Source organism: Topomyia yanbarensis, chromosome 2, assembly GCF_030247195.1.
Source record: "Topomyia yanbarensis strain Yona2022 chromosome 2, ASM3024719v1, whole genome shotgun sequence".
In the NCBI taxonomy this organism is placed as follows: domain Eukaryota; kingdom Metazoa; phylum Arthropoda; class Insecta; order Diptera; family Culicidae; genus Topomyia; species Topomyia yanbarensis.
Genome location: NC_080671.1, coordinates 404980827 through 405001040, shown reverse-complemented (window position 1 = coordinate 405001040; position 20214 = coordinate 404980827). Strand labels below are relative to the sequence as shown.

The 20214-nt window shown below is 39.7% G+C and overlaps 2 protein-coding genes across 2 annotated transcripts in view; one reads left to right on the top strand and one right to left on the bottom strand.

Moving 5' to 3' along the window:
* The window catches only part of LOC131685016 (A disintegrin and metalloproteinase with thrombospondin motifs 9), an 811665-nt gene that overhangs the window by 655453 nt on the left and 135998 nt on the right, over positions 1 to 20214 (top strand).
* On the bottom strand, positions 9435 to 10523 carry LOC131685019 (coiled-coil-helix-coiled-coil-helix domain-containing protein 2-like). Its single transcript, XM_058968347.1, has 2 exons — positions 10252 to 10523; positions 9435 to 10191 (listed from the first exon to the last, which is right to left on the bottom strand). The coding sequence occupies exons 1-2, from the start codon at positions 10378 to 10380 to the stop codon at positions 9826 to 9828; spliced, it is 495 nt and encodes a 164-aa protein (XP_058824330.1). The 5' UTR covers positions 10381 to 10523; the 3' UTR covers positions 9435 to 9825.

The window sequence follows — 20214 nt, the reverse complement described above, 5'->3', positions numbered from 1 at the left end:
GTTCAAAATTTCAAAAACCCGGACCAGACCCGAACCCGAGAATTTCAAATTTGAAAACCCGGAACCCGACCCGAACCCGAGAAGCTTATATTTACAAAACCCGAACCCGACCCGAAACCCGTGGGGTTCGGGTCGGGTCCGGGTTTCGGGTCCAAAAACCCGAACCCGACCATCTCTACTCGGTACTAACACTATCATAGCAATCGACCGAATTATCCTACATCCGAACAGAGCCGAGGTTGACACATACTGAAAAAGTGTTTGATTGTGTGATGCGCATACATGAACAGCAACCGAAATTCGTTATTCCACCGTTTACTACCTTTGCGGCAATATGAGTTTAATACCGCAATGCGCAATTGCCTGGTCTGTTACCGAAAAGACAATAGAATCTTACCCAAAAGTAATAGAAACATGCCCGTCGGATTTTGGGTGTAGGTAGAAGGAATCAATTTTTGCTTTTGCAAATAAACAAAGCGGCAGCGCACGGGTAAATTTGACCACTTGGCCTGTTATAGCAGCGGAGCGATTTATAGCTTTTGAACTGAGCAAGATGAGAAACCGAACTGGACAATTACATTAACTGTATCAGCACAAACGTCTAGTTTTGAGATCTGATATAAGAAATATGGCAATAATACAATTTGCTAGTGTGCATGCACGAGGCATTTTACATGAATTTTTCATATCATTTTGTTGGGATGTGACGGAACTAAGACAATCGTATAACGAATATATCAGAAGGAAACATGGAAATAGATTGACAATTGTAGCAATTTACCCGTCACTGTTTTCAAAAACCGATTTCCTCTAGAAATAATATTGACACCAGTTTTCTATTAAATCAATTGAAAAAAATCACTGCTTATTGAAAACCTATTTATGAGATTGTTGTATACTTTTACTTAAAAAAATATAATTAAAAGCATTATTAATCGAAACTCGAGGTGGTCAAACCCCCTAAGCACCCAGGAAATGAATGCATTTCCCTCTCGTTTGCCAAAAGCCATCGGGTTCAGCTCATAAATATCGATGCGTTTATCGGCCAATTCATAAAAACCACCGCTGCTGTTTGCTGCTGCTACCTCTAAAGCCGATTATTATTATTATTTAAGTGCCTATTTTACGACCGTTGTTAGCAGCAGCTAAACAGCTATTTAAAAGCACACCTTTCAGGTCATTTCTTTGACCATCGCAGGATGCACCACTAGCATCAGCAAACGGACAAAGGCTTCCTTTCAAAGTTTTTTTCAACACAAACCACTTCGCTCTGGCGTGAACGTGTTTAGTGAGTCCGGCTGGGATTTTTTTTTGTTGGCTTTATTTCACTGGGTCACCAAGAGTACGCACCCTGTCCCCGCGCAAACCAGCATCGAATGCTCATTTCATGCGCACCTCGAGACTCTTGACCGTTGAGTGCGATTTTGACACCGCGACTCGGCAAAATCAACAAATACACCTTTTGCACTGTTGAATTCAAATAAATAATGAAATAACACAGAGGTTAACATTTCAGGTGTCGAGAGCATCGTTTAGGCCGAGATTGTTTTTATTAATTAGCGTTTTTGAAGCGTGAGATAGAAAGGAGTGTCTTTGTTTTGTTTTAGCTATTCAAGGATATTGTGTTGGATCCGATCGGTTCGCAAATTGTAAAAGTTTTGTTCGATGCACAAATCAGGCCACAGGCACTGCCCAAAATCAGATCTCTCGAGCCTTCCAAGAAAACTCCAGACTCAAGACAAACGAAACGAGGCATGACAAGACCGCGAGATTCTTGATCTCGTTACGTGACGTGCCAATCTCGCGCTGAAGTGCGCTGCTGCAGCTGCCGCACTTGCCCTCTCCCCCGCCGCGGTACTTGAGTGTCCAGCTATGAAGAGATGCAATTAACCCGCAAGAGTAAATACATACCTCCTGCGTCGCCCCCGTCCGTCTCGTCGGTGGTCAAATGCGCCGCGGACCACAGAAACAATCTCAACAATTGATGGGGGTCGTTAACATACATTTATGTGCTGCCATCCGCAGGTTCGCCGGCCGGCTGCGTTGTTGATCACGCCCGAAAAAGATCAACGACATCTCTTCAGCCAAATCGCAACAACAACAACAGCAGCAGCAGCAACAGTTGAAAGCGCACACAGCAGAATGAAAGGTGACAATCGCTCAGCCCATCAAGTTAACCGAAATTGCACCGGGAATGTGGTCGCTTCAGATCGCTCGTTTCAGATTGGCTGATGAACCTACGCCCTGCCGCTGTTGGGCCGGTAACCTCTTCCTGGCCGGTTCAACATTCCAAGAATTTGTGCGACCTACAAGCAAAACAATTCTTTTCATGAACTTGTACCGTGTATGATGTCGTCGTCGTCGTCGATGTTGTTTACTCGTCCGTTCATTCCACTCCACGAGTTTTCTGTGGAATTTAAAATGTTTTTTTTCTCTTTCTGTAGGTATATGCAATTTGCGCTCCTTTTTCGTGATTTGCGATTCGTGATCTGATCGTTTGCACGATATTACGTAATTATTCAATGTCAATGACACTTTTATAGGAACTTTTGCTTTCTGTTTTGTTTCTGGTACCGACAGTAGCTATATGTACCAAGTTCGTGGTTTTGTTGCAGCCGGCTCTGCTGGTTCGAATTAGAATAGACCTTTCTCGTCAAAAAATTTTATACGCTAGAATGCTTCCTTTTTTATCCCCGATGCGTTACTGCATATTGCCGCGATGATTTGGTACCTCTAACTATTGAAAAAATCAAAAATTGTGCGAGCTGCTCATTTAACCCCATATTCTGAATACCTATCTTGCCTTGTTTCCCCGTATTTTTACACCATTTGGATGAATTTCCTGTGGGGAATACTAAAACGATGCCAGATCTGCATATATATTACTAAATCTGCGGATTTTGCAGTTTCGCTGCAGATTTTTGCAGATTACGAATATTTAGCAGAACAAAGCCTAAGTCAGCTAATTTTACCCAGCCTTCAACGTTTCTGATCATTGAAAATATCAAGACACTACATTTCTATGTCAAATTTATTGAAGATTTTTGCGGAAATCTGCAGACTTTTATACTTTTACTGCAAGCTATTGTTTAAATGAGAGGCTGAGAGCAAGAGTGGGTTAAAAATTCGCTGCGAGCAAAAGCGGTATACGTTTTATTTAGAGCAAAACCGGTTTAAGTACCAGTCAGAGCAGAAATGGGATAAAAAAACCTTAGCGCAAAAGTGGGTTAAAAAGATATACCACTTTTGCCCTGAGAGGATATATATTCCATTTTTATTCTAAGAATGTTTTCAAAAATGATTTATCACCAATCAGGGAAAACCATCATCAATATGGGTATCATTTGAAAGGAGGTGGTTAGTAGATATGGGAAATCGATAATTACGCCATTTTGAATTCCAAGATGGCGACTTCCGTTACCACAAAATAGTGAGAACCACCATCAATATGGGTGTCATTTGAAAGGAGATGGTGAGCAGACACCGAAAATTGACCATCACCGCCATTTTGAAATCCAAGATGGCGACTTCCGGTTACCACAAAATAGTGAGAACCACCATCAATATGGGTGTCATTTGAAAGGGGATGGTGAGCAGACACCGAAAATTGACCACCACCGCCATTTTGAAATCCAAGATGGCGACTTCCGGTTACCACAAAATAGTGAGAACCACCATCAATATGGGTGTCATTTGAAAGGAGATGGTGAGCAGACACCGAAAATTGACCATCACCGCCATTTTGAAATCCAAGATGGCGACTTCCGGTTACCACAAAATAGCGAGAAGCACCATCAATATGGGTGTCATTTGAAAGGAGATAGTGAGCAGACACCGAAAATTGACCATTACCGCCATTTTGAAATCCAAGATGGCGACTTCCGGTCACCACAAAATAATGAGAACCACCATCAATATGGGTGCAATTTGAAAGGGGATGGTGAGCAGACACCGAAAATTGACCTTCACCGCCATTTTGAAATCCAAGATGGCGACTTCCGGTTACCACAAAATAGTGAGAACCACCATCAATATGGGTGTCATTTGAAAGGGAATGGTGAGCAGACATCGAAAATTGACTTTCACCGCCATTTTGAAATCCAAGATGGAGACTTCCGGTTACCACAAAATAGTGAGAACCACCATCAATATGGGTGTCATTTGAAAGGGAATGGTGAGCAGACATAGAAAATTGACCACCACCGCCATTTTGAAATCCAAGATGGCGACTTCCGGTTACCACAAAATAGTGAGAACCACCATCAATATGGGTGTCATTTGAAAGAGGATGATCAGCACACACCGAAAATTGACCATTACCGCCATTTTGAATTCCAAGATGGCGACTTCCGGTTACCACAAAATAGTGAGAACCACCATCAATATGGGTGTCATTTGAAAGGGAATGGTGAGCAGACATCGAAAATTGACCATTACCGCCATTCTGAATTCCAAGATGGCGACTTCCGGTTACCACAAAATAGTGAGAACCACCATCAATATGGGTGTCATTTGAAAGGGAATGATGAGCAGACACCGAAAATTGACCACCACCGCCATTTTGAAATCCAAGATGGCGACTTCCGGTTACCACAAAATAGTGAGAACCACCATCAATATGAGTGTCATTTGAAAGAGGATGATCAGCAGACACCGAAAATTGATCATTACCGCCATTTTGAAATCCAAGATGGCGACTTCCGGTTACCATAATATAGTGAGAACCACCATCAATATGGGTGTCATTTTATAGGGGATGGTCAGCAAACACTAAAAATTCACCATCACCGCCATTTTAAAATCCAAGATGGCGACTTCCGGTTATCATAAAATAGTGAGAACCACCATCAATATGGGTGTCATTTGAAAGGAGGTGGTTAGCAGACACCGAATATTGATCATTACCGCCATTTTGAAATCCAAGATGGCGACTTCCGGTTACCACAATATAGTGAGAACCACCATCAATATGGGTGTCATTTGAAAAGGGGTGTCAGTAGATATCGGAAATTGATTATTACGTAATTTTGAAATCCAAGATGGCGACTTTCAGTTACCACAAAATAGTGAGAACCACCATTAATATGGGTGTCATTTAAAAAGGGTCAGTAGACATCGGAAATCGATTGTTACGCCATTTTGAAATCCAAGATAGCGGCTTCCGGTAACCACAAAGTAGAGAGAACCATCATCAATATGGGTATAATTTGAAAGCGGGTGTCAGTAAATATCGGGAATTGATTATTACGTCATTTTGAAATCCAAGATGGCGATTTCCGGTTACCACAAAATAGTGAGAACCACCATCAATATGGGTGGGGTGGTCAGTAGACATCGGAAATCGACAATTAGGCTATTTTGAAATCCAATATGGTCACTTCCGGTTACCAGAAAATAGTGAGAACCATCATAAACATGGGTAACGTTTGAAAGGGGGTGTTCAGTAGTAGCCGTTTTAGATCCGATTTTCTTTCACTGCAAACATTACATTGCAACAACACGGTTTTATGCCTAAATGATCGACAACGACCAACCTGCTCTCGTTTACAACATATGTACTCGATGGATTTACTGACGGATTGCGAACCGATGCTGTTCACATGGATCGGTTCGGCCTTCGACAAAATCAACCATGATGTCGCAATAGCGAAGCTGGACAAACTCGGTATTCATGGACAACTTCTGCGTTGGTTCCTCGATGGAAGGCAATTCCAAATCAGCATTAAGGACTGCCTATCTGCACCATTCTTCACTACATCCGGCATCTCAATAGGTAGCCATCTCGGTCCATTAATTTTCCTCCTCTACTTTAATGACATCAATATTAAATTACAAGGACCCCGCCTTTCTTTCGCGCATGATATGAAAATTTTTCGACAAATACGGGATAAAACCGATTCCGAGTTTTTTCAGAGTGAACTGGAGAGCTTTAGTACGTGATGTGACCTAAACAGAATGGTTTTACATCCGAGTAAATGCTCAATCGTTACGTTCACTCGGAAACGCTATCCGATTCAGTTTAACTACCATTTATTCGACTCGAGCATTCCAAGACACTCTCACGTCAAGGGTGGTGGAGTCATCATGGATGCAGCACCACACACTTCATGCTTCGTGGATGAGGCATGAAGACAATAAAGATAAAACAACCCAATGTAAGAGCATGGGAGGTATGAGCCTAGAAGCGCAAGAGCATGGGAGATATGAGCCTAGAAGCGACCGGGCCCACTATATGCTGGATACTGTCAACGTCTGTACATCAACATACGGATGCCACCCCCTGGATAAGAATGATCGACCCGCGCGAAATTAAAATTTTGTGATTTGTTTCTCGCATCAATAAAAATATTATATATGCACTTCCATATTAATTTTAGTGGTTTTAAAATAGGTTATATGAGGAAAAAAGCGAAAAAATGCTAATTTTCAATAAAATTGCTTTTGGTTCACTTCAATCCATTTTTGGGTTTATTAATATTCCTTGGATCTTCAAATTTTAAAGGTGTATGAAATGACACCAATACTGATGGTGGTTCTCACTATTTTGTGGTAACCGGAAGTCGCCATCTTGGAATTCAAAATGGCGGTGAAGGTCAATTTTCGATGTCTGCTCACCATCCTCTTTCAAATGACACCCATATTGATGGTGGTTCTCATTATTTTTTGGTAACCGGAAGTCGCCATCTTGGATTTCAAAATGGCGGTGAAGGTGAATTTTCGGTTTCTGCTGATCATCTTCTTTCAAATGACACCCATATTGATGGTGGTTCTCACTATTTTTTGGTAACCGGAAGTCGCCATCTTGGATTTCAAAATGGCGGTGAAGGTGAATTTTCGGTTTCTGCTGATCATCCTCTTTCAAATGACACCCATATTGATGGTGGTTCTCACTATTTTGTGGTAACCGGAAGTCGCCATCTTGGATTTCAAAATGGCGGTGAAGGTCAATTTTCGCTGTCTGCTCACCATCCTCTTTCAAATGACACCCATATTGATGGTGGTTCTCACTATTTTGTGGTAACCGGAAGTCGCCATCTTGGATTTCAAAATGGCGGTGGTGGTCAATTTTCGATGTCTGCTCACCATTCCCTTTCAAATGACACCCATATTGATGGTGGTTCTCACTATTTTGTGGTAACCGGAAGTCGCCATCTTGGATTTCAAAATGGCGGTGAAAGTCAATTTTCGATGTCTGCTCACCATTCCCTTTCAAATGACACCCATATTGATGGTGGTTCTCACTATTTTGTGGTAACCGGAAGTCGCCATCTTGGATTTCAAAATGGCGGTGAAAGTCAATTTTCGATGTCTGCTCACCATTCCCTTTCAAATGACACCCATATTGATGGTGGTTCTCACTATTTTGTGGTAACCGGAAGTCGCCATCTTGGAATTCAAAATGGCGGTAATGGTCAATTTTCGGTGTGTGCTGATCATCCTCTTTCAAATGACACCCATATTGATGGTGGTTCTCACTATTTTGTGGTAACCGGAAGTCGCCATCTTGGATTTCAAAATGGCGGTGGTGGTCAATTTTCGATGTCTGCTCACCATCCCCTTTCAAATGACACCCATATTGATGGTGGTTCTCACTATTTTGTGGTAACCGGAAGTCGCCATCTTGGATTTCAAAATGGCGGTGGTGGTCAATTTTCGGTGTCTGCTCACCATCCTCTTTCAAATGACACCCATATTGATGGTGGTTCTCACTATTTTGTGGTAACGGAAGTCGCCATCTTGGATTTCAAAATGGCGGAAATGGTCAATTTTCGGTGTTTGCTGATCATCCTCTTTCAAATGACACCCATATTGATGGTGGTTCTCCCTATTTTATGGTAACAGGAAGTCGCCATCTTGGATTTCAAAATGGCGGTGAAGGTCAATTTTCGATGTCTGCTCACCATCCCCTTTCAAATGACACCCATATTGATGGTGGTTCTCACTACTTTGTGGGAACCGGAAGTCGCCATCTTGGATTTCAAAATGGCGGCAATCGTCAATTTCCGATGCCTATTGACCTATACGGATCCCATATTACACGATTTCTAAGGCATCGAAAAATTTAAAAAAAATTTCATTTCCCACAAGTCCGAATAAGAAAATTCTGATTCTTTTCTTAGCGCAAAAATGGGTTAATAATCTATACCAGTCTTGCCCTGAAAATTTTGTCGAACCATTTTTGCGCGAATTAATATTTGATCCACTTTTGCCTGAGGTGTCATGACTATACCATTTCTGATCTAACAGAATATTTTAACCCACTTTTGCTCTGAACAAAATTTTAACCCACTCTTACTCTCAGCCTCTCAAATAGACCTGGCATCACTGATGCTAAAATAATTCATTCATATACCTGTCAAAAACATAGAACACTGCACGAAAGTGTATAACCTAACTATTCTGACAGTTCAGAGAGTTTGTTTACATGGACTTGCAAAACTTTTGATTCCACACTTTCGATGCTCTTTGAAGAAAATCAACTCAAGAAGGATAAGGATTGGTACATTGGGAACCTGGTTCATACACTGACCAATCGACGCTGGATGGAAACTCCGTTGGCATATGCTGAATCACAAGATCAAGCTTTGGTTTATAAAACGATTGATTTCTGGATGAAGGATAAGGATTTGTACACAGTTGTTTGTTCGATCATGGGATAAGTCCCAACAATATGACCCGATTGATAACTCATTTTTAGATGAAGTTTACCTGAACTTTATAGGTAACAATTTCAACAATTTTTTATTCGTGTTCAAGTTACATTAAAGCAAAAGTTTCACCGATTATCGCATTGTCGTTGATGTAGCGGGCAAGTGCAAAACAGTGCTCAGTACTGACGATAAGGAGTTTGAAGGATTGATAAGAATGGAGAGGATTGTACATTCCGGAAGAATTTTGGGAAGGTGAAATTATTTGTTATATTCCATCCCGAGTTGACATCATTTTGGCACCGCAATAAAGCTATCTGCAATTGTTGTCTTGTTCAAATTGGCAGGGAATAATTAGACAGCGAATGATAAACTGCATAGTCAAAACGTTTGATGCTTAGCTAGAGTAGATTTTTATTCACTTTTTCGGAAGGATAAGTCATTAGTATGTTGTGGATATACATGTCGCCGGTGCCGTGTGTTATGGTGGTGCCGCTCGGAAACTGTTAGTCATCAGACCCTCCTTGTCGTACTGGTCATAGATGCGATGATTTCCGCATCGGTGGTGGTTCTGGTCACGACCAGAACTTTGTAATAGTCTTCCATTGAGAACTGAGGGGTGGGTGTAGCGTAGTTGGTAAATCGATTGCCTTGTACGCAGCGCACCTGGGTTCGAGTCCCGACCCCGCACATAGGGTTAGAAATTTTTCATAAGAGATTTTTCTAATCCGAAAGAGGCGAATGACCTTAAGGTTAAAACCTCTATAATCGAAAAAAAAATGAGAACTGATATTTGTAATAACTTAGCACACTCTACTTAGTGCCAGGATACGTGAAACCGCGGCTAGCTTTCGAAAGTTAATTCCTAGCTTCAATTTCGGTTGACTAAATAATGCAATGAAAATTATACTTCCTGGGATTTAATCTAACGAGAGCAGCTGTTAGTTTTTGGGTAATTTTGCTATCTTATTCTGCGGGATAAATCTGTCTAGATCCGCTACGTTATACCATGGTCACGTTAAAAATACCCTGCTATTTAATCTTGTAGCATTGCTTGTAGCTCTCGGGAAGTCTTCTTCTCGACGTCGCACTTATTATTGTGATCCAACTTGGTGCGAACGGTGTGGTTTCGTCGGAATTGCTCACTCGACAAGCTGTAGGTGCAAGGACTCTGCTACTAATGCCTGAGCGACTCGTTGAAACCTTCGCACAGGGTCAAATCGGCCTGTTCTTGTGCACAGGACCGGAACTGCGTGATCTTCCACGAGCATCGTCCTGCCGGAGCGTATTGCTGAACCAAAGCAGTCTGTGCTTCTGTGGCTGCCTCCTTCGAATCGGAACCGCTGAATATTCTGGTTAGGGGAATGTCCGACGGCAAACCGATTGCAGCAACACCACCTGGCGTACCTGATATTTTTGACTTTAATCCAAGTCCCTGGCTGGTGGCTGCGCCATTGACGTAGCAACAGCCGAGCGCGTCGCAGGCTAGACCATCGGTTGACTCGGTTCCGGACGGGATGAAACAGCTGCAACTGGAGCGGACCTAGAATGGGTTGTAATGGTCATCAATTACCAAAGATGGTCAAAATGTGTTGTGACTAACGTTGTGATTTAGCAAAAAAGCAAACCAAATGAAATTGATTGCAACAATTAAACTAAATTCTACCCAAAAATTTGAAGAGGGTCTAACTGCCAAACGTAAACATTGAGAAAAAGTTTTGGTCAAATTCATTATATTTAAAAATTTGATAGTTTTATTTCGTATGATTGCGCATATTGTTTCTACTTGGACACCAAACGCAAGCAAATTCTTTTAAGGCCTGATATTACACCAAAAGGTAGAAAAAATAAGTTAAATCCTGAAACGTGACTTGCGTATAGATGTTTTCTTTTTCTTTTTTCTGTTCATTCTATAGTTCGTCTCACATAGCCTCTCTTTCTGCTTCATATAGTTTAAATAGACTGGCTGCATTTGACGTTCGATTTTTTGCTATTTGCATGTCTCGTCTCAGGTTAAATCTAATTTGATGACCAGACTTTAATAGGGATTTTTCACGAAACCGCATTTTTCAAATTGGCAGACGCGATAACTCAAAAACTTATCAGCTGATTGACTTCATATTTTAATGAGAGTGCATATGTGTAGCCAGTCGATGAGCCACGGAAAACTGAATTAAAAAAATTCTCCACATTATTTTGAAGAAAAGTAAGCGAATTTAACATTAAAATATAAGCTTTTTCAGTTTTTTTGATGCCATTTTTCAAAATTAAAACTTTTTTCTATTTTCTTTTTTGGTTCATCGAAGAACTACAAGTCTAAGCTTTATAAATCATACTAAATTTTCTGTTTCGGACAATTTTATCAAGAGTTATCATGGACATCTGCTCTTGGAACAAGATCTCCCATGAACATTGACAGGTTTTTAACTATGTACAAAATTTCGTGCATGCGTTCAACCTTAAACATGCTTCGTCTCGAAGTACAGGTTCGCCTCGAACCCAAGCGAACGGTGTAAAAACTCTAGTGCAAGCATCCGTGTACGTACACCGGGTGTGTACACGAAAACCATTCGCACAAGGCAAAAAGAATCCACGCTAGTTTTGATAAGAGTGAGAATGATAAATGGTGAGGCTGTACAGGCAAACATGTGCATATGTTTTTGTATCAAATACCCTGTTCGGGTAGCACAGGAGCACAGAACTAGGGGCAAACGACGTTAGGAATGTATAACAAATTCGCATCAAATTAGAAAAAATACTTTTAATTTCCATTTTTGCATCAACTATCAACTTGCATTTTGGAGCAAGCCTTTTTCAAATGTTTGGCTAGAAATGGCTCACTTCAACGAATCATGTACAACAAAAGTCGAAATGCCAAATTTAACGGAACATTGTATGATGATGACAAATTACAACTGAGCGAGCTAGTTTACAAGGTGTTAATATTTAGCATCGAACCGAACCAAGTTTCTCATACTATGATCGAATCAACAAAACATTTCAATACCATGTAAACAAACTCTCTGAACTGTCAAATAGGTGAGGTTAAACATTTTCATGCAATGCTCTACAGCGAGAGGTTCACTTTATTTTGTTTGCATTGCCAATGAATTTTGTACCGCAACTCACCACTTCATTTGCCGCGTTGCCAAGAACTCAAGAAATAATATACATACCAGTGCTGCCCAAACACACTTTTTGAGTCTCACCATTCTTGCAAAGGTGAAAAAAATATTCAACATTCTTGCATTTTTCAAACTTTAAAAAATCGTTAAAAAATCACGATAGCTCTAAAAAGTCTGATTTTAACGGAAATATTCTTAAAAACGTGTAATCTTTCGATTAAAAATAAGAAAAAGGGGGGTTAGGTAGGACGAGAAAGGTCTATTACATTACTTTCAATAGCAGGGGCAGCGAAAAGAAAAATAGCAAAAAGCGGAAAGCACGACACAAGAATCAATGGAACAACATTGGTTACATCGGAAGATCGCCATTGACGAATAACTTCAAGTCTGTTACTGACAGGATAAGGAAAATTAGAAACGCATATTTTCTCCATACTAGCAGCGGGTCGAAACAGTGTCTGACCCGAAACGGACGGACACGACAATCTTTAACAGTACGACGATCAACACCATTTCGATAGAGTTAGCAGCCAATGCTTAGCATACATTCGAGCAGCTGATAGGCTAGCGCTATGATCCTATTGCCTTTTCCGGTCGGAGTTCGAATCTGATTCCACCAGACCAGAGACAAAATAGACACTTGTCCGTTACGAGTGACAAAATGTAAACACCTGTCCACTTCTCTCTTATTTATATTCTTTCCAACATTCAATTAACCCTATTTGGAAGCAAATTTACCTCTTGTCTTCAAAGCACTAATCTGCTCCGCCCCGAAGTTAAAAAAACACTCATAATTTATGCTGCTAATTTGCTAGCTCCACCATGTTACACGCCTTCTCCGCTTCAAAACTCCACTTGCTGGGTAACCATTTATCATTTTACTATGAGTGAAAGGATCACCAAGCACAACCGATAGCGGTAATCATGCCCTGTTGCGCGTCCACTTGCTCCTATCCCCCTCCCCCTGATCTAGCCAATCTTACCCGGTTTTACTAATCACACACTTTTGTGAACTGATAAGGTCTACCTGGGCGAATGAGACGTCAAGCCCGGGAGGTGCTGGCCGGGTCCTTCCGATGGATGTTTATGATTGTGTGTTAAATTTGTCACTTTGACGTGTACACTCGGCGGCCCCAGGCGAGACGGGCGGCACCACAGTGGAAAGCTCGGAGATCAGCTGATCGTGAAGGGTGCGCGCGCGCAGACGTTCACCGCTCAAACTTGACGGCTAATTTGCTCGGAGCAGCTCACCAGTCAATCAACGCAGCATAACGTCAAGTCGTAGCCAAGTTTGTATGTCTCGTGCTGGGTGTCAAACGACTTCAGGGTATCTTTATACCGTTTTGGACTGAAGCCGTAACGGTATAAAGATACAATCAAAATTTGAAGGTAATCAATGAAGAATGGTAAGAGATTGTTTCTGACGAGACAAGATCTATTTTTTTTCTTATTCTGGAGAGTTTGAAAAAAGTTTTAAGCTGAGAAAAAGAATTTATTTTTTAAAGTTACATGGTGGTCTTATTTGAGGGACAAAGTTTAATGATACCAGAAAAATGACTTTTTTTGTTTGTTACCAGTCTTCCCATGAACATCGACAAGTTTGCACCCGTGTACAAAATTTCGTGCACGCGTTCAACCTCAAACATGCTTTTCCTTTGTGTACAGGTTTGCATCGAACACCGAACCCAAGCGAACAATGTGCAAACTTAGGTTTAACCACCGTGTACGTACACCGTGTGCGTACACAAGAAAGGCATGCACAAAACAGAATGCGTCAACGCTAGTGATGATGAGTGAGAGAAAGAGAAAACTAGTTTCAAGATCCTGTGTGTACGAACACCGCGTACGTACATGGGGTTCGGATGTGCAGACGAACACGTGCACGTGTCTTGGTACGCATTAGCGCGTTCGAGTTTGCACACGAAATGTGGGTATGAGATGAGCACAGAACTAGAGCGAACATGGTGTTCGATATTCACTTGGGAAGACTGTTTGTTACCATCGATAGAATCTGTACTTGACGGCGCTGGTGGTTGAGTGATAAGCGTGACCGCTACTCACCCCAGTTGGTCTGGGTTCAATCCCTGCAGAGGCCGTTGAGATTTTTCTGAGGTGAAAAAAATTCTATAATCACGCCTTCCTTCGAAAGGATAATAAAGCCGTCAATTCCCGACCCATGAGTTGATGGGTCGATATCTAGTCCAGATAGTGGGAATATCATCTCTCTGGCGTCGGTGTTTGGCCTCGTAGCGGAAATAGCCCGACGGAAAAGAACTAGAATATGAAGAAGAAGAAGAAGAAACTGTACTTGCGCTAGTTCACGCCTGAGCTATGATTAGCTCAGTTTTCTCCGCGGAGAATTCAGCACCTTGCTGAAAAGCCAAAGAGGACTAATTGTCTAATGTATATATTTATATATTTATTTATTTATTCGTCTCTGACGCAAAGCGCCACACATGCAGTTTCTTATTCTAAGTTTCTTAATCCATTTTTGAACACGTTTTTTAGATAATAAGCATAGCGTTTTTTAGAGATTTTGGAATCGTAGAGCGAGTAGGTTTCGCTGAAGTGAGTGCCTAATGTAGGAGCTGAGCGGCTGATTGTATCCATAGGTGATTCGATGTACAGGAACACGAAGGATTTGATGATTTGGAAATTATCGGTATGGGATGTCGGTGCATAGTTCATGTAGAAGTGCAGGGCAATCAATGTTACCAGATAACAGATTAAGTACGAAGGAAGTCAAGGAAGTCACCTAGGGCCACTGATCTTCTTCGTATTCGTCAATGATCTCTGCACCCGCATCACTGCCTCGGAACGACACTATTCATCCGCCCACCGCATAATAATAGATGAAATATGCTAGATTTGCGAAGCTGGAGTCTCGTCGCACTGTCTTGCAAAGAATGTTCATTTTCGATACAGTCGGGTCTCCTACTAGGCATAGTTGATAAATCGATCGTCTTGTACACAGCGCACCTGGGTTCGAGTCTCGACCCCGCACATAGGGTTAAAAAAAATTTATAAGAGTTTTTTCTAACCCGAAGAAGCGAATGACCTTAAGGTTAAAACCTCTATAATCGAAATAAAAAAATCCGACGAAGTAGGCTAATGCGATAGTTTCCTATAAGCTTTTAAGAGACAAGTACCACATCGACGTACCATCTCGCAAAGTTCAGATCGACGATGTTGTTAACGATATTGTCACCAATGAAAATTGGACATGTGATTATCTGCTGGAGTAAGAGATTATATATAAGCGATCGAAAATAAAAATCGCGAGGGCAAAACATGCTTCGTGAAGCCCGCTTTAAGTATATTAGAATGTAAAAACCGAATATAAACTTCAAACGTTTAAAATCGGAGAACCTTCAGAATATGAATCGCTTCTATTCCGAAAAAGTCGGTAAAGAAGTATATAAACCGGTTAAAAATAGTTTGCATGAAAATTCGTACATTCAGGAATAAAAGTCGGTTGAACGAAAACTACTTTGTTAGAACAGGATATACACCGAAGACCCGTTTAATCAGCACCTTTTGTGTATTTTTGGTTGACAAAACGGGGGCAACGAAAACATATATTTAATTATTTCCTTTAATAAACCGAAGCTGTTAAAATATCCAACATTATTCCGTAGACATAGCCTCATAATCGTGGCTGGCTGACGAAATCGGGTCGAAAAGCTGACAAAATTGGGGACTGATAAAAACGGGTTTTCATTGTATTGCTTTTTCGATTTTTACAATGAAGGTTTTTTGAATCAACACCGACATTTGTTCTAAATATAACAGTAACTGTTCAATTTTTACCATTAAATTTTATAGTTTTTACATTCTACTATATTTGGAACAGGTTTTAATTTTGTTCTTGTGGCTTTAATTATCCGTCACTCATATGTTGTGCTGGGCCAAAAAATCAAAAAAAAATATGTGTTTTAGAGCTCCTGTTAAGCTGTAGATTTTAGGAAGGACTCCCTGCCACAATTACCCACTACAAATGGCAGACGAGACAAGAAATGTCGCCCACTAAAACACTGCTCGAGGCCAATTGCATCGGGTCGTGATTCTGTTGTTTGATTTTAACTGTACGCTTGAGACCGCGTTTAAATATCCGAACCGAGAGTGGAGGCTTCCGGACGTGGAGGATTGATGCGACTGGGAGATTGTATGGTCGTGCTTGGAACTGTATTTCTGAGTTCGTAAACGCTAACGCATTGACTTCACGTCACCGGGACGTTCTAATGTTTGCATGCGAGTGTAGATATGCGTAGACGATCGCGATTACACGTTCGCGTTTGTGACTAAGTTTATAGTAACGCGAAGAGCACAAGCATTTGTATGCAGTCTTCCCAAATGAACATCGAATATTATGTTCGCTCTAGTTCTGTGCTCATCTCATACCCACATTTCGTGTGCAAACTCGAACGCACTAATGTGTACCAAAACACGAGCACATGTTCGTCTGCACAACCGAACCCCATGTACGTACGCGGTGTTCGTACACACAGGTTCTTGATACTAATTTTCTCTTTCTCTCACTCATCATCACTAGCATTGACTCATTCTGTTTTGTGGTTGCCTTTCTTGTGTACGCACACGGTGTACGTACACGGTGTTTAACCCTAAGTTTTCACATCGTTCGCTTGGGTTCGGTGTTCGGTGCGAACCTGTACACAAAGGCAAGGCATGTTTAAGGTTGAACGCGTGCACGAAATTTTGTGCACGGGTGCAAATATGTCGATGTTCATGGGAAGACTGTTTGTATGTTAACGTATATCATCGCACAAGCGATCGTATCTCGTGTGTCTGTAATTTCCCATGTATAAAATAGTTTGAATGTGTGATCGTTTATGTATTCGTATGACCATTATAATTTTCGTGCGGGCCGTGATCCTAATGTTTAGCTTTTAGAGTACGGCTCAAATTCTTCAAAGAGAGTGTTTTTTACATATTACTAGTGTCTCCGGCTATGACGCCCTGAACTTTGTTGCCTAGTGTATATGAGTTGGTCTTTTTTGGGAAAGGTCTAAATATAGGCTGCTAGAATTACAGCGTCTCCATTTTGCAATCAATTTCATGTTCATGCTCCGTAATCGATAACAAGCACGATTATTAGGTTACCAATACCTTGCAGTGCCCTTCGATGGTCGCTACCCTAGTAACAATTGAGGTTTTATGGCACTCTTGGAGTCCTTCTTAAAACTTAGAATGCACGTGTAGTGTACTATAAAACCAGAATTGCTACTTGGGTAGTATCCCTCGTATATGCGGATTCTACTAACAATCCTATATGGAAAATAGAAAATACTTTCTTTGGTCTAGAATATTCCATTCTATCATTAAGTACTATTTGTCTACAATACGTATCATTCAGCGGCACTCACTCCAACAATTATAGTCTAGTGTTGAAATAACGAAATGTGTTTTAATCCTGTAGCAATAAATAGTGATCCGGTCAATTACACAGCTAAGATTAGTCTTTCTCAGAAATAGGGGAGAATGAGGACACTTGATCTTTGGGGATGTTTGATTCCCTGGCCATGTGTTTAAATCCATCTCGAAGATCATTTCACAATTTGTGAACGATTGTATGAGATCGTCGAACTAATTATTTAAGAATTTTGTCAAGTGCGATTACTTTCTAAGGGCTTTTGCCTAGAAATCACGTTTCACTACACATACAAAAAAAAATAAATTTTGTTCACCTCATACAACAGGTATATTTGATCCCTGTAATATTGTTTATTCTTGATCACTATGATTAGTTCTCTCAAACACTTTCGAAACCTATAGAAATAGAAACACGCTTTTAATCCACCTAACAGTGTGATGATACATTCCTTATAACTCTTATCGATTTCTTCGGGTATTATATCGATTGAGAACATTTAGAACTCGATTCTTCGCGATGTTTTTGATAGCACATACTACATGTAATAGTGACAGGACTCAGAGAATCGCTCAAATTAGCATAGGACAATATCAGTGCAAGAAATCTCAAGAGTTAAACCAATTTAATGGAAAAGCGAAAAATGGCCCAGAAAATAAAAATACAAACGAATTATTGCAAATGCTCCGTTAATAGAATATATATAAATTCTTCAATCAATGCATTGTGTATGGAAAACTGAATTTTCCTAAAGGTGTTATATATGTCGTGCTGAGTTAAAAAAATCGAAAAACAAATTTTCGAATGGATTTTAAGTTCATACTCAATAACGTTTGCTCAAATTTCCACCGCGGCTGAGAACTAAGCAATGAAATTTCAGCTCTAGATATCTCGCTACCTTTCAAGTACATGCCTGCATAGTTCAAACTTTACTTCGATATCGACTTTTTCCAAAAATGACTGCCCACTAGTATCTTTGATCTGAATTATTACCCCTAATCCTAATGCCAAAAAACAAATAAAAAATTTGAAACCCGTTAGGGAAAATCATTATCATTACTGGAATTTTCATTTTCATGAAACTTTTCGATAACCTTCACTTCTATTAATAATTTACAAATACTTTATAATTTACATAATCTTATTAGGAACAGTTGTTTAAGAAGCTTTTGTAATATTGTGCTTAAAAAGCTGAAAATTTGTGAATTGACTCTATCTGCAACATATAAACCCTTAAGTGTACCAATTAATTTAGGATACCCTTTTAACATAAACTATTGCACAAATGGGAATAGGTTCGCCGAATTTTGGATGAAGTCGATAAAATATCCCCTTAAAAACTACCTAAAAATTGGTGTAGTTCGATGCAATTGAAAGAAAATATCCTGAGAAAATGGGATGTACCTATTACTGCGAATAATAAATACAGTAAAGACCCGTTCTTATCATCTCCATGGTGTATTTTAGGCTGACAAAATGGGGACATTGACTAAATCGCGACATTTTTTTTCTTCATAATAAACTGAAGCTGTTAAAATAATCTTCCCTTCCCTTGATGTAGTCTACTAACTATTTCTGATTATTTAATATAGTCTTCTAGCGCAAAAATTAAAAAAAAATGATTTTTTTGCATATTTACATCTTTAAGATAAGGAAAACATGGTCAAGAAAGGATTTACTCAAATTCAGCTTTGTTTGTCTGCTAGAGCCCATCAAACATATTTTCATATGAGACTGATAAAATTGGGGGCTGATCAAATCGGGTCTTCAATGTATTATTTATTTATTTATTTCGGTTTGGTGGGGTTTTGGTGAACATCTAACCTACTGTCCAAATGGCATAATTACGAAACCGCCATCTTTGAAGTTTTAAAATTATGGAGAATCAGTTTTTCAGAAGATTGTATCAGAGTTCCTGTCTTTAGCGAATTTTTTGAGACTTTCATTTAAAACAACTTTATTGTAGGCATGAATACTACGTGTATGGAGTATACCGAGTTATAAAGTTATTTTACGAAGTGTTCCTTAATCTAGTTTTTTTTTCTAAAATAAGTTTCTATTGTGAGCTTCACAAACTCAAGCTTTGAATAAAATGTAAATTTTATCGATTATAAATAATAGAAGAGATTTATCATAAACAGTAAAATCATAATAATTTAATTTAAAATTAAATAGAAATAACCTAAAATATGTTAATACCTCGAAAACATGGAGCCTTCATGTCTTCAACAAAGTGGTTTGTAATAGGATTCCCCAAAATTTTACTGAAGACATTAAGTCTGGAACTAAATTGTTTGAAGAGTAAATTCGCCATAAATACTTCTTGGAGGATATAACACCAAAATTATTTTATCAAATGATATGCTGTTTAACGTTTGTAAAATTCATCGTAGATACTAAATTGGCGGAACGCAATTTTTCATAAATTCCCCTACTTTTGGAAGGAGTTTTTCTCATTATTAATTCTATAACGTTTTCGTTTCAACTCGACGCATTCCCAAAATAAAAACATTTTCAGCAAATGTTGGAAGTTATGCAATTTTTCGGTGAGCAGTTCTAAGTTTCATAGGCATTAAAGCAATTCCAGTTTCGCTTCCTATTAAAAATTATCCTAATCCATATTGTAGTACACCCATTCAAAACTGAACTCAATATAGGAAATTATGATTATGATTGAACTCTGGAATGAATTCCTATTGGAATGTTTTTAGGCAGGTATTTGATATTGATGTTATTAGACAACTGTGAGATCAAGACCAATAGATCAGTTACAGATCAGGATCGCATTCCCACAATTTCTCATAGGTCCTCATGATGTTTCAAACAATAGGTTATCAATGTGCTGATCAGATAATTATCATTGTAATATTGAATTAAATCAGTAAGCATCAATAAATTTTTAACTTCAATCCAATAATTTTTTTGTTTGGGAGCGGGGAATGTGGTTAAACCCCAAAGCATCCCCTTGGCTACACCACTGCTTGGAGTTATTCATTTCGCTTTTCATTTTCCGAGATATGTTTCAGATTGATCCGATGGTTATAAGTCAGAA

What these genes read in the sequence shown, in the direction of transcription:
- LOC131685019 (XM_058968347.1), bottom strand. Translation starts at nt 10,380, where the DNA reads ATGAATTTGACCAAAACTTTTTCTCAATGTTTACGTTTGGCAGTTAGA. An exon ending in CTTTTTTGCTAAATCACAAC is followed by an intron (nt 10,192 to 10,251) that starts GTTAGTCACAAC and finishes AACCCATTCTAG; the next exon opens with GTCCGCTCCAGTTGCAGCTG.